The sequence below is a fragment of the Bos mutus genome, chromosome 12, assembly GCF_027580195.1.
Source record: "Bos mutus isolate GX-2022 chromosome 12, NWIPB_WYAK_1.1, whole genome shotgun sequence".
In the NCBI taxonomy this organism is placed as follows: Eukaryota; Metazoa; Chordata; class Mammalia; order Artiodactyla; family Bovidae; genus Bos; species Bos mutus.
In genome coordinates this window covers 71,929,197-71,944,173 of record NC_091628.1, presented here as the reverse complement: position 1 = coordinate 71,944,173, position 14,977 = coordinate 71,929,197, and the positions used below count along the sequence as shown (strand labels likewise).

Sequence of the window (14,977 nt, the reverse complement as noted above, 5' to 3'; positions counted from 1 at the left end):
CCCCACCTGTGGCGAGCTCTCTGTCCACGTGCATCTTGTCGGGGTCGTCTTCCACCTCACCACTCGCGAGCGGCATGGACTCATCCAGACTGTGGGCTGCACAGAAAACAGACATGTTTAGGTTCCTTGCACCCAAGACAGATGCGCCTCACTCTTTGTCATCAGAGCACTGGATGCTCCCAAACTGCCAAACAGCTTAATAATCTATGGATTACCAATGACCTTGGCACATGACCAAGAAACTTACTTTCCCACAATAGAGAATAATTCCTGAAACGTGCAGCTTTGATGAAGTCATGGCAATTCAGACACCTACTCAAGATTTACTTGCTGGCGTAAATTCTCATTTAAGGCTGGTATTTGGGCAACATAAAGCAGTTATGTAACTCAAAGACATTTATTTCTAAATACTTCTAAAGATTCAGGATGGTCTGTTACACCCCCGAATGTTCCTTCAGTTGTTTTTCATAAAGAAATGATAATTCTTGAGTAACATAAAAACCATTATAATGATCCTCAAATTTAAAAATCAGTGGTTTCATTAATAGAAAATAAATTCCAAGATCAAGACAAGCTCGTCGGATACCGGCTGAGAGCAGCTCTGGCCCTGTGCCCCAAGATGTGGCGCAGCTGGAAACGCCCAGTAAGCTTCTGGGCTCCAGGACGGCAGGACTGAAGCTACGCATGCGCCTCAGGGCACGCCCACGCTCGCATTGTGGAGCACGGCGGGTGCGCACACCTGGTACCCCTTCCGGCGGGGGCTCACACACTGCAGAAACACCTCCTGCTAGCCCAGGGGCCCCTACTTCTCAGGAGCAGCCACTGCCACGCTGCGCAGAGCTATCCAGTCTTAAGCAGCAGGCATTGTTACGACACCGGATCTGAAGGATCACTCGCACGTCTTGCCTATGTTCATTTACCGCTAAACGAACACATCCCAACAACTAGATTCAAAAGGATCCTTAAAGCTGAGGAACAACTCCCTGAATGACCACCAAGAGCTCACCCACTACCCAGCTCCCCACTGCTGCCTGAGCGGGGCTCCTTTTCCATCACGAACACCGTAATTAACTACCATCCCTATAAACACACTTTTGCATACACTTCTGCTTCTCCACCAGGATAAACTAGAATGGTTTCTGGGTCACACGATATATACAACAAGTAAGTAACAAGTTTCAGTGCTATTTCTTTCAAACAAACATTTAAAAACACAAAGACTTGAACTCTGCAGCTGCAACTACTTCTAGAGGCACATGAATTGTTTTCAATATCGGAATGAACATATCAGTTTCAGAGTATCCCCAAACTGTTAAAAGTTTTAGATGAAAAAGTCTTAAGAGAAACACAAATTCGATGATCAGTATGCAGAACAGACAGAATGGTGTGACGCGTGCTGTTAAGAGATAGCAGAAATCTGCATAGACACGAGGCCATAAACACCTAGAAATAGAAGTGCTTTGAAACCAGAGGCAACCAACGGAGGACTTCAGCGGTTTTCAAAGCTTTTCTTAATCCTCCACAAGCCCCACTGAGGTCACTGATAGGCTAGGTTCCAGCTTCACCATCAAACAAGGTACTTTCAAGAAATCAGTGGTAAACAGGCCATCTTTTCTTAAAAAAAAAAGGAGGGGGGTGGTTGGGGGATGGAAGTTCAGGTACCAGGAGACAAAACCCTCCCAACCTCTGATTCTGTTTCTGCAGTGACGCAGGACCCACGTCTGACAAGCCAGACCAGGCAGGTGACTGAGAAGCAGAGCGGGCCTATTGGGCAAAGCCACAAACAGCCTCAAACGAAAGCGGATACAGCACAGACAGCCTGACGTGGCCATCCTTCCGACGCCTGGCTTTGTTCTGGAGTTCAGGGCCAGTGCTCCTCGGGGAAAGGGGCATCTAGGTTACAGCTGCAACTTCAGATCTCTGAAAGCAGGTTTTAAAAAGAACAACGGACAGGTATGACATGAGGACCCCCTCTTCCCCAAAAGGGCACAACAGAGCAGCTTCACAAAAGCAGGTCAACCGTCTCTTCACTCCCCAAGCCCAGCGCCCGGAGTGTCCCATCAGTGAATGAAGCCCACACTCTAGCTAGAAAGGGCACAGGCACAGAAAGCAAGCAGCACCATTAAGAACAGGTAATCAAGACTGGCAACAAAATGAAGCAGGACAAGAGAGCAGACCTGCCACTAGGGGGCCGGAAGAGCTGGTGGCGAAGGGAGCCAGAGGACATTCAAAGGAAAAGTGCTGTAGACAGGAGCAAGACCCAGTGCGGCTTTGCAGCAGAAGCTGACCCCTAACTAGAGACCCACGCGGTGCGCCAGCAGCGCTCCTCCCAAGGCTCTCCTTTCGGGTGCATCTTTTGTTAACGCGGTTTCTCACCAGCAGAGCGGGAAAAACGTGTACAAATGAGACAAACTAAAGGCTTTCAGATTTTAAGAAACTCTTTACTAAACGCGGGAGGCATATGCTAACGTGGACAGCCTAGAATTACCTTTCTCCGTAGACACTCTGTGAGGCGTTTTCCCCATGCAGGATCTATCTGCCAGGATTTGCAACCACTTGCCTGCTAACCTAGCTGCCTAGAACCCCTGGTAATGTATCTTATACCAACGTTTCCATGTTTTTCTTCCCAGCACCTGGAATTAGGAAGGGCTCAGACAGCTCCATGGGAGCACAGAGGGTGTCACCACTTACCTTTTAAAACTGCATTAAAAGCCATGACATTAAAACCAGCCTTGCAGAACTGTAAGAACACGGATCTGGACTTGACTCCCGTCTCCCACACATCACTATCACTATCACGATCACCAAGGCAACTACCACAACGCCCCACGCTGCGTCTGAGAAAGGTGGCTTGTAGACATTTCAGAAAAAAGACTTTCTTCAAAAATGTTTGATTCTATTTGTTTTAGAAAAGAAGTATTTCCCTATCTTCCTACTCCGGTTAAAAGGAAAAATGAGACACTTGTTAAGTGTCCGTATCTTCTGACTTCCAAAGCAGTTATCTGCTGACATGACTCTGGTACACGCCAGACAAAGCGTACTCATGGCAGAACATCACCCAGGACTGCCTCAGAATAAATCCAGTTTCTTCGCCCAGAGGCAGAGTCAGGACCAGGTGTGACCACTGCCCAGAAGCCTCCTGTTCTTGACGTTGGGGCTGAAAGCAGCTCCATTTGGGAAGGTGCCCTGGGGCAGCATAGAAACCTGCCCCTGAATTTTTATATAAACCAGAGAGCTGAATAAAACTAAAGCCAGGTACCAGTGTGGATCTAAAACTACAAAACGATTCCTGATGAAGGACATAAGAAAACAGCAGGAAACCCTTCCTTAGCTTTTAAAGACAGGGGTCTGCAGCACTACAGAAATGGTTGCCACCAAGCAGCTTCCCTTCGTGCGGGCTGGTCAGCTCGGGCAGACGTGCCCGAACTATGCCGTGCAGGTCCCTGATCCTGATGCAGAACCTGTACACAAGACTGATCGCCAGGCACACTTACAGAGGTACCTAGGGCTTATGAAAAACACCTCATCGGGATTCTTTCACTTTAAAGGCAGTGAACTCTCTCAATGGGCAAAACCCAACCTACACAGTCCTTGAAGATCTTAAGTGCTTTACTTAGTTCACGGGGTGTCCTCCCCTACACACCACCAGCCGAGCAAGCACTGCTGGGCACTTCCATGCATGGAGCCCAGTGAAGCTGGGGTCAGGGTAGCGACCTACTGCCCTCTGTGCCTCTTCAAGGGAAGACCTAAGAGCCGACCCGTAACCAAGGTCATTCCCAACGTTCTGGCCTTCCCGCTGGTGAAACCCCATTCCCCAAGAAAGGAATGGCTTCTCTCCATTACTAACTAGAACTGTTCTCTTCTCCTCACAGCACATTTTACTCAGATCACCCTCTAAAGGAAAAGTCCTATTAGAACCTGAACAGTACAAAAGGCGGGGAGGAAGGTGGTTCTACCAGTAACCTCTCCTGGGACTCCCACCACAGCCCCACAGCAGACGGGGGCGGGGGGAGTTTAAGAGGGCAGGTGAACGGGGGGGCTAACTACAGAGTGACAGCTGCGGAAACACTAACAAGGGATCTGGGGTTTTGTTAATAGGTGGTGGAGGGGAAGGTGCACGTGGCACAGAGGAGCCGACAAAGCGTGCCAGGAAGGACCTGCTCCTGGCCGACGCGCGCCACAGCCACCACGTGCGCGGAGGCCAGACGGGCCTGTGAGCTCTGCCGAGCTCAAGACTAACCCCAAAATGACTCTGCTCTTAAACGTAATTCAGTCAGACGATTCATATATATATATATAATGCTATGCCTTTGGAGAGTAAAACCATCTTTTGTTAACTGGAATACAAACATTTGGTCAAATTTTTAAAAGCAAACAGCCATTTGCTGCAAATAGGAGGGAACACTAAGCAGCATCGAGGTTCAAGTCTCTCGTGTATGTCAGATACACGGACCTCAACTAGAGGGAACCACGTTACAAATCTGGTTTCTGGAGGAGGAAGCAGCAGCCCGCTCCAGTGTTCCCGCCTGGGAAGTCTCAGACAGAGGAGCCTGGTGGGCCAGTCCACGGGCTGCAGAGTTGGACAGAACTTAGTGACTGAACATGATCACTCAGCAATCTCCAGTCACATCCCCTCCTTTCTCCTTGTCTTTTTAAGCCCGGTCATCCACGAACAATTAAGAACAGAAGGTGGAGATTCTTTGTTATTTCATCCTGAGGAATGTGGGCTGAGCAACTTCCTATGACTCATTTTAAGCAAAGTCAAACTGTATTTTTCCTAAAAGGTGTTTTTAAATACCTAACATGTTATACATGAGATGCTAAGCTCAGTAGTATACTTATTTGATTAAAACAAAAACCATGAAGTCAACTTAACATCTGAGATTAATCTGGTACCACCACAGCCTCCTGGGGATGGCAACTGTTCACCCAGATAAAACGAGGTTCCCAGGTCAGTCTGTTGCTCACACCGCCTCTCCCCGTCAAGGCTCTGGAGCCGCGCCTGAAACTACTCAAGATTAAAAACAAGATGAAGCTTCTCTCGTGGGCGGGAGTGGCATTTTTCTCTATCCTGGATCATCGATAATTTGGACCAGTTTCCAAGGAATACACTTGTGAACAATTGTACTGTTGCTCCTATAAGCTAGAATGCTAACAGCCCTAACACAGATTTTATTCAACAGCTGCAGCTGAAGTCCTGAGGCCCACCTGTCATTCTACCCCGAGCAGATGGTTGGTCAATGTGGAAGGGAAAAAAACCCCCAAACCTAGTTATTATGAACTGATATTTCCTTGCATTGTCCTAAATGAACCAAATCTCCCACACTGGGGAAAATATTACCCTGAAATACTTTTCATCAGTATCAATCTTGGATTTCAACTCACCCTCCTGAACAGGGTGCATGCTGACCCTGGTGTGAACGACTGCATCGAAGACATTCTAAAGTACCCACGTCTGCTGGACAACTTGCTTTCAAAGGATATTTTGTATTTGGGCCATACAAATCAATGATCAGTGCCTTAAGTTCTTTTACATCATATGGTTTTCAAAGGAAAAACCACTCCAATTACTTTAAAATATTTAAAAACCATTTATTAAGAGAGAGATCCTACTCTCTATGGATTGCAGGAGGTAAACTTTCACAATCGTGACACCAAACTGAAGAGTCAATGTCACAGGACGCCATCCGTCTTTTAAGAGTTGGCTCAGCCAGAAAAATCTCTGCAATTAATAGCTTTTGGGTATATTCCACACTAAAAACATCAGTATGTCTAATTTATTAAATTCTAGGAATACAGAACAGACTAAACTTATTGATAAAGTCCAAGCTGTGTAGCCAAGATACTTCAGGCATGTTTTTAAAAAAGGTAACCAAAGATTTAACGCCCAGCCTTAGGTGTGTGTATCACCTGTGAACTCAAACGCCAGGTTCCAACCTCATTTTCTTAACTGGCTTCCTTGAGCTGACTGCTAGGAATGGGGCACTTAGGGAAAGTTGTACCTTGAGCTGAATGTGCAGAACTTTAATCTCTTAACTCAGCTGACCAAGATGAATCTTTGTCTGGAAGAGGAAAATAAAATCCCCAAACACCTGCATAATTCTTCAAACCCAATTTGTGCAGCAACAGGGCCTAGGGTGCAAATTCTTAAGTTTCCAAGAACCCTTGGAAAGGCTCTTCCAGACACATCAATAAGGAGATACTGGCCAATTCAACTGAAATTGAAACCTGAAGAGGCCAGTTTAAAACTCTTTAGGTACATTTGAATCTTCACTGAACGTTAAGTGACATCTCTTTAAAAAAGCTAAGCAGAATTTAAGATTTATCCTGTATGCTAACACGACAGGGACACGCATGATCCCTGTACCAGGACACAGTGAAACCAGCACCACCACCCCAAAATACTAACCAGGCAGGAAACAGAACGGGGATTAGTTTCTGAAGTTTACACATACCTTCATGTTCTGGGTATGACTTTTACAACATCTTTCTAAGGATTAGGCCCGTAATTTATACAAGCTACGAATTTTAGAAACTATTAAGTCCATACATTCATTTCTATAGAAAAGTTGCATAATCACAACTTTTCACAGCGACCAATATCTTAAATGTTGTGAAGGAGAGAATTCACTTTTTACTGACTCTGGGAGAAATGCTTTTGTCTGGATATGTGCCAGTTACATTAAAGAGGCACAGCGCTGGGAGGATCAGGCTGACACATCGAATTTAAAGACAGGAGCCACTCCGGTTTTCTCAGACTATACTTGAACAGTTTCTTTTTTTAAAAAACCAAAGGGCATGATTTTGTATTTATCCTTGGCAAATCTTATCTGAGCACATAATTTCAGTGTGATTACTTTCACTGTCACCTCTAAACTTCCCTTTCCATGTAAGTTTGCTGAACATTCCTGCCAAGCTACTAACGTCTTCTGATTATATATATTAATTTTCTCCCCCTAAATGAAAGGGACACCTCAAAGAGTGACTAGCTGACTGTTTATTTACACGTCCTGAAACCATCTAGAGATAAAAAGCTGGAAGGACATGAGAACCAGAACACTTACCTTGGAGACACGACCCCTCAGTGTGGAGGCGGCACACCGGGCCCCGCTGCGGCACACACCCCCCACACCCAGGTGTGCAGACCAGCTGAGGCCACGTAGCAGTGCAAACACCCACCTTCCCCGATGTGAAACTGTATTTTACATCAGACCAACAATTGTTCTAAGTCCAGGAAAATTCACAGGAAGAAAAAATGAGGCACAGGGGCAGATTTTTTTAATAGTTATATTTCAAGCAGGTACAACAAACGGGAAGACTCTAATTCACGGCAGGTAAACCTGGGTGTGCAGAGTTACATACACACATTTACGCTTGGGCCGAACTGCCCTCGCACATCCTCCCCTCTCGTTAAATGGCCAATCTTCCAAGAAGCAACACAGGAAAGCCTCCTCCATCACTGCACCAGAGTCCTCAGGGCACAGCACCCTTAGTGAGGGAGCCGTCTCCGAGGCGCGCTCAGCCGTAAGAAGAACACACGTTAGAGAAGAAACAGGCCTGCCTGCCCCGCCCACAAAGCGGTCTCACCTGCGGGTCGAGCTTTCTTCACGCCAAAGGGTTCCGAATCTTCCAGGCATCTCTTGCGGTTTGTTCCCACACTAACGTGACTAGGAAATACACTCGGATGGCCTCCGTTTAAGGTGCCATTGTGACCGAAACGAGTCAGATGACAATTCTGGAGGTTCAAGAGAAACTGGGTACACTCTTGGAAACCCTGGGTTTGAGCAATGTCTGCTGCCGTCAGGCCACTGGCATTTCTCAGGCTGTACGACACAAAAACACTGAATTACACCCCATTAGCACGTTCATCTGGTCTCTGCTCCTGCTGCACTGACTAACTATCTGAAGGTGATATGAAAGAGCATACAGATTTACAGCAAGTCTTCATTAAAGAAGGAGCTGCTCTTCTATCTCTGTAACTAACTTCTCTCTTACGCACATTTGATTACTAAACAAGATTTGGGAGATAGTAATTTAAAAATCAACATACTAAACTTAAAAAAATAAAAGGCATCTTCCTATTTAACGTCTCAAAATCATTTTTTATGTTAGTCTGAAGAATGAAAATTTATGCTAACTTCAGACTTAACCTGAAACTGAATTCTATATTATCTGCACTTAATAATCCATTCCTTTAGCTCCAGTAAAATCATAACAAACAAACATTTACTGAATTGTCCATGGCATTCGTAACAACTGACTTCCTAAAAGCAAAGACAAATGGCTTAATGACAAGCCAGAATTTGTGCTGACATGTGACACCGTAAGTGGAAGTTTAGACGGATGCCCTGAAACTGATTCGTCAGCCTGGAGGTCTGAGAAGCTGAGTTTTTTGAGATTTTGATATTTTGGCCATAGGAAAACTTGTAGGAGTTTAGATTTTGGCATTTGAAAGCATGTGAGTGCATGTCTTCTTCTAATACTGTCCTAGGAGCTATCCCTGAGGCCGAGTCCTACCACCAAGAAGAATCAACATCACTCTGTAGTTAATCCCACTGACAAGTACAGGACCGATGTCTCTGCACCAGCTAAGATTCAGACTAGTCAGGAGGGGTGGCAGAGTATAAATGAAGGCTCTGAGTAAGATGGATAGGAAAGAACCTGTTGAGATTGTACGTCTTAATTAGGAAACAATAAAAATGGAGGGAACAAAAGCAACTCCACGATGAAGTTCCCCTGGAAGACAGGAAAATACACCGCTCTGTGTGATGAATCTGTAACAGAGCAAACCAAGCTGTCGCTGCAGGCTGATGCAGTCAAACTGGAGAAGTGCCGAGGAGCCCAGGCAGCGCCCCACACCTCACGGCAGACTGCTCAGCTCTGACTAGACATAGGCCTCGCCTTGTCCCGAAAGAACAATGCACAGCCCCGGACACTTGTCTCCTAGATGAACACGTTAATGGGGGAATAACTGTTTCAGAGAGAAAACTACAGAATCAGGGACAAATAGGGATCTTCCACTTTAAAGATACCATAGCCCTGTATTCCTAGTTCCAGCCATAATACTCAGGACAGTCAAAATTCAGAAATGAAACATCCACACACGTTTGACAATCACTAGATATGTTTCCATGTTTAAAAGCACGAGAAAAAGAAATGATTTATACAGTTTGAAGAAAGGAAAAAGCCCAAACTCAATTTGGTCAGATATAAATGAGACAAGACTCTAGAATCCCCCTAACCAACGATATTTTCTTAAAAATAAAAGGCATTGTGTGTAGGACTACTGGGAACTAAAACTGACATTTACCTTGTGGCTATGATTTCTGATAAATATTATTCTAAAATTTCATAGTGTTTTAATTTTGACATAAATTAAAGAAAGGAAATACCAAAGTTTTGGCAAAGTTAATTACATTAATTATGTGCATATAAAATAATCATATACTTGAGATTTAGTATCAGCATGCTATACAAATTTAATATTCAAGTAACTTTAAGACTGGGTAATTTTTTTAAAGGGTGTATTTCCTTTTCAGAAGATACCATGAGTGAATGGTCCAGAAAGGTCTACTCTATGAAGAACGTGAACAGAGGAAGGTGCCACAATTAAAAAAAAAAATTAAATCAACACAATTTGAAAAGATGAAGACCTAGAATAAGCAGTTTATAAAATGATTTCTATGGATATGACTATGAACTCGCTCGCCAAAATCAGATGTAGAAATGAGGAACTGTTGCTTGACATGAGGACACATAAGCTGTCAGTAGAAATCACTCCTCTAGTGGACGATAAAATAAAGAACAGCACAGACTTTTAAAATGCCATTTACACCAGAAATGCCAGTTCACCGAGGAAAGCTGAGATGCTCAGGGAGCAGGCCAACTTTTAAAGTCATTGAAAGCAAAGCTGTCCAAATTACATTCAGTTCCTTTGCTCTTAAGCAGCCTGAGACTGAGTTTACTGTTCTTCCACGGAAATACAAGGAAACATAACAAGTAAGGCCGGCATCCAGAGACCACAGAGACTGACTGTGTCCCAGGGGGCAAATCCGAGAGAACACAGGCAGGGGCTCCCGCCACCACAGGGGTCCGACACGAACACGTCACTCAGCTTGGCTGGAGCCCAGCAAATTTCCAGGTGGGGTGACGCAGCGCCTTCACAACTCCAAAGAACAGTCGCCAGAGTCAACTCACGCTATGTGCCCCATGTGTGGACCAAGAAAGAGCGAGCAATCATAAGCCAAGCTGAACTTCAACTGGCTCCTCAAGTAACTCTGGGGGGTCGAAGAGTGACCCAAAAGGGAGTCCCAAACATTCCAGAAGACATACGGACAGACGCCAGCATCTGGGACACACGGTAGCTGCGGAAGAACTGCTGGACCATAATGTAAGCACCATCTTTGGAGTATTATTAGAAATGGGACACGCAGTACCCCTCCTCCACTTCTGGTGAAACTACAGCAGACTTCCAACTATGTGATTCTCGGTTACTAAGGGCTGAGTGCAAAATCCAGTTTGATGGAGCTGGCGCTCCCCTAAAGCAGATGGTCTGTGAACGCCTGGCCCTGGTGCAGGACGGCAGGCCTCCCTTCCCCTCCCCGGCTCCCAGCGCCTTCCTCCCGCGCCCACACTCACGCCTTTCTCCACCTAGTGTAACACGCTCCTCTGCTCTGCTCACATTTAGATCCTGCTCTACTGGCCGTGCAATCGTACGGGGCACAAGAAGTGGGTGGGAAGGCGTGGATGGGACCACCAATTCCGGGGGCAGGCACTTTTCCTGCAAAGGGCTAGACAGCAAGGATCCATCCTCTCGTTGCCGCCCGAAGCAGCCTTAGATGATATGTGAGGATTACAGTGCTCGCTGTGTTCTAATAAACCTTCAGCTACAGCCACTGGAATCTGACTTTCATATATTTTTACATATTGTGAAATGAAACATTATTCCTTTGATTTTTCACTCAACCATTTAAAAAATGTAAAAATCATTCTTAGTTTATGGGCCATACGAAACAAACAACGGGTTGGACTAGTTGAGTAACATTTACCCAGTAGATGATATTAGTAAACAGTCTTCTACTTTTTAAAAATCGGTTGAGGTACAGCTGATTTACAACGTTAATGTCTGTTGTACAGCAAAGTGACTCCGTTATGTATGCCTTTTTTTCCATATTCTCTTCCATCATGGTTTGTCATGATGAAGTTACGATGCTGCAGCTCCTTCTGCTGCAGTGGGACCCTGTTCATCCATCCTGTATGTAAGAGTTTACACCTGCCAACCCGCAACTCCCAATCCTTGCCTTCCCCACCCCTCTTACCCTGGCAACGGGTCTGTTCTCTCTGTGAATCTGCGTCTGTTCTGTAGATAAGTTCATATGTGTCCTATTTTGGATTCCACACACAAGTGATATCATATGATATTTGTCCTTCTCTGACTAGACCGCTAACCCTTAATAAGAGATGTCTACTGGTTCCTGAAAAATGTCTCTCTGGTAATTTTGCATACTATTCAATTCAAACAAAATCGAACTTTTTTAAAGGCTGCCCAATCTGTTAAACCACAAAATGTCAAATACCAAGAAAAATATCTGAAGGTAAACTTCAGAAGAATGTAAAAATAAAAGACTCTGAGAGAGCAGGCAGAAGTAATACAATCATTCCTATTTCATTTGAGTGTTTTCAATTGAAAGTTCAAAGTGTCTCACAACTGAATCAGGCAATGTACTTAAAGTGAAGAAGGCGAAACTGCCTTTATAGGTCTGAATCCTCAAACCACCTCTTAATACTTCCTAAGTAGAGGGTTTTCAAATGTACTCCACAGAGGCTGAAAATCATGCTGGCTTTTTGCTAAAGACTAGAATAAATAATAATTAAGTAGTGTAGTTCCCAAGACACTTTAACAAAACAGGCTCAGGTCTTTAAATTCATTTTTTAATATACACTTTCTTGAGCATGTTTCAATTTTGACATTTTAAGAGTTGAAACAGTTACCCTGGTTACAATGTATCAATTTATTATGCCTTCAAATTCTAGTGTTCCAAGTGTAAGCAGATTTTAAACCTAGTGATTTTGCTAAAAATCCAGTGGGAGCTGGGCACATGAATGTGACTTAGGATTTACAGGCTCTATGATAATTTTACATTTGAATGTGGCCTCTCGTTGTTACAGTACTTTTTAAACAGTCAGGCCTTGACTCTTCAATCCTGAGGTATTCACTACACTTCCTGCTGACCACACCTACCAACCCCATGAGAGACTGCTGAAGACAAAGTCTGGACTGCAGTCGGCAAACACCAGTCCAAAGGGAAATTCACAGTATCTGGTAGATACTGTGTAAAATTACTCTCAGGAACTGTGCTCTGCATGAAAACGGGGTAGTAATGTAAGTGTACACGTTATTTTCAGATTAAATCATTAAACATACACACCAGTTTAATGTTTTTGGTTGTTGTACTTGGGCAAACAGACTGAACCTGATCTAAGATTTCCCGCTGCCCATTTCTGAAAGCAAAAAGCCACATATGGGATGTGCTTCAAATTCTACTTTACCTCTCTGGCCCCCTCTGGCATCCATCTGAAAAGTCTTGGAAAATGGGCAGAGATTTTAAAAAATCAGACATCAGTCAACCTGGGTGCTCAAATTGGGTCTACTCTGTTAAAGTTGTAAAACTGACTTTCTTTAAAAGCTGACATGATCAGATTTGGAGGCTAGTAAAATCATTTGCTACAATTCATTATGAAAGCCATGACGACTGTCCCGTGTCGACAGACTTGGTTCCTGTAACTTCCACTGAGGCTACACAGTCATTCTACCCATTTCCCCCCAATAGTTCCTAGTGTTCTTTCAAAACTGGAATAGGAAAACATGGGAAGACAAAGAACAGTATCTGCTGTGAATTATTCTACTGAATAATTGGCAAAATAAATCAAACTTTTTATACTCCACTGTATTTTCTGTAATAAAATTCTGAATAGTTTATTACAACTTATTATACCTAACAATATATCCCCAAAGAACTTTAGAACAAAGCTCCGCTCTGCTGCCAGCTGATCCCCATCTATTTTCCACTTACAGTGTCACAACATCAGAATATGAGAAGCGTTCCAATAGTTTTCTTTTTTTAAAAAATTTGAAAAACCACGGATCCAGAAGTTTCTGAAGTATATTTAGAGTCTGAGTTGTCACATCACCTTCAGGATGTTTTCTTTTTAGTTAATGCCATGTGACAATGAAAGATAACCACAATTTTTATCTAAATAATATTTCTGTTAAAATTCTGATCTCAACTTAACTATTGTTAGTTTACAAATAAAAAGGTAGATATCATAAATTAGGGTAAGCAAAGCATGCAAATCTAAAGAATCTATATCTGAATTCCTAGATTAGCATTAAAACCAATCACCGCAACAAATACCTCAACAGTATGCCTCGAGTGGAGAAGGGAAGCCATACTGAGCATTCAATGCCACAACGGTAAGGGTTCGGAGAAGCACCTGTGGCAGTTTCAGCAGTTTCTATATGGAATGCTCCCCCTTTCTAGGATTACTTGAAAAAATCAAGTCAATTCGAATTACGTAGCTGTAAAACATTGACATGTGTAGTTTTTACAGATTCAGAATCTTCTATGTGATTTAAAACGGGCAATGGTTCATAAACAGGAAACTTAAATAATAAGGGATCACATATTTGCAGGCAACATTTTGATTGAAAATACATACACATACATGAGGTGCAGAAGCACAGTTATCGGGCGCAGCCACTGTCGCGTGGCCACCGTGCCAAGGGCTGTCACTCTGAGACACTGCCTTCCGTTACTTCTAGTAATGTTTAGCATGAAGCCAATTTAATCATGTCAGTATTTCAACAAAAGTTTAACAGTATGGACTAAAAACCATTAACTCACGATTCTGGTTACTTTAAAATTTGGTATGCTGTATCTCAAATACATTAGTAACTATTCCTAGATGGAAATAAGCAAATACATGGAATCATTAAAAAAAAAAAAAAAAAGATAAAACATTACTAAACGCCCATTTGTACAGACAAAACATTACAAACATCTAAAATGTCTTCAATAAAAACATGTGTATTTTTAACCCTTTGGTATCCAAACTCTTAAATAAGTAATTATGAAAACATTCTTAAATATATTTTTCAGGTAACAATAGGAAAAAGTATTTTTTAAAGTTTCTACTTGAATAAATTTGGTGCCAAGTTTTCATTTCAAGTTCAACACTACTGGGGGTAGTTTTAATTTGCAACTGAACCCCAACTATGTCTGCATACATTAAAACACAACAGCATCATTCAAAGAGTCTGACAAAATAGTTAACAGGCTCCCACTATAATTTGGCAAAGGAAAAGACATCTGAATTTAGAAATCATTGGTTTTATTTGAAAGCACTATTTATAAAAGCGGTGATTAAACAAATATTAAAACGTGGGTACTATTCAGGCTGCTATGACAAGTCTAGAGCGCCCCAGGCCCCCCACTACCTGCTCCTTCCCAGCAAGCAGATCCCAGCAGCTGCCTTGGAGTGATCCCTCCACCTGCCTGCAGCCGCTTAATAAAGGAAACCAGAATCAGGAAACCCAGTCTGCTGCAGTGACAAGGCCAGAATGGAACGCACAGGATCCCAAGATCAGAAACTACTACTCACTTCCCCTACATTTCAGATTTGCACTATTACTCTGAAGGGCAAATGGGTGAACAAATGAAAAGAAGTTTCAAGCTTCAAATGTGAACAAATGTCTAATAGAGTAAATATGGATTACATTTTGCCACGGGCAAATGTGCAACCAGCTTTCGACACTAACATCAAATATGCTCGTCACGTGATTTGCCCCAGTGAAAATTCTGCTTCTAGACGGGGCTCTATGGGTCAGCAAATAAAGGTGGGTCATAAACCTGGACCAAACTAAACCAACTCCATTTCAGTTATGCATTCTTAGAAGTTCAGCAAAATACTTTTTTTG

The 14,977-nt window shown here is 43.3% G+C and overlaps 1 protein-coding gene across 3 annotated transcripts in view; it reads right to left on the bottom strand.

The window, feature by feature from the left end:
• Positions 1-14,977, bottom strand: part of ANKRD10 (ankyrin repeat domain 10) — a 31,938-nt gene that overhangs the window by 4,712 nt on the left and 12,249 nt on the right. For 2 of the 3 annotated variants that reach the window (XM_070380726.1, XM_070380727.1), the window contains 2 exons: positions 7,588-7,823; positions 7-96 (listed from right to left, as the gene is read on the bottom strand). In XM_070380726.1, the coding sequence (XP_070236827.1) occupies positions 7-96; positions 7,588-7,823 (326 nt within the window). The remainder of the gene's footprint in view (positions 1-6; positions 97-7,587; positions 7,824-14,977) is intronic. The other variant, XM_070380729.1, reaches the window with a different exon arrangement.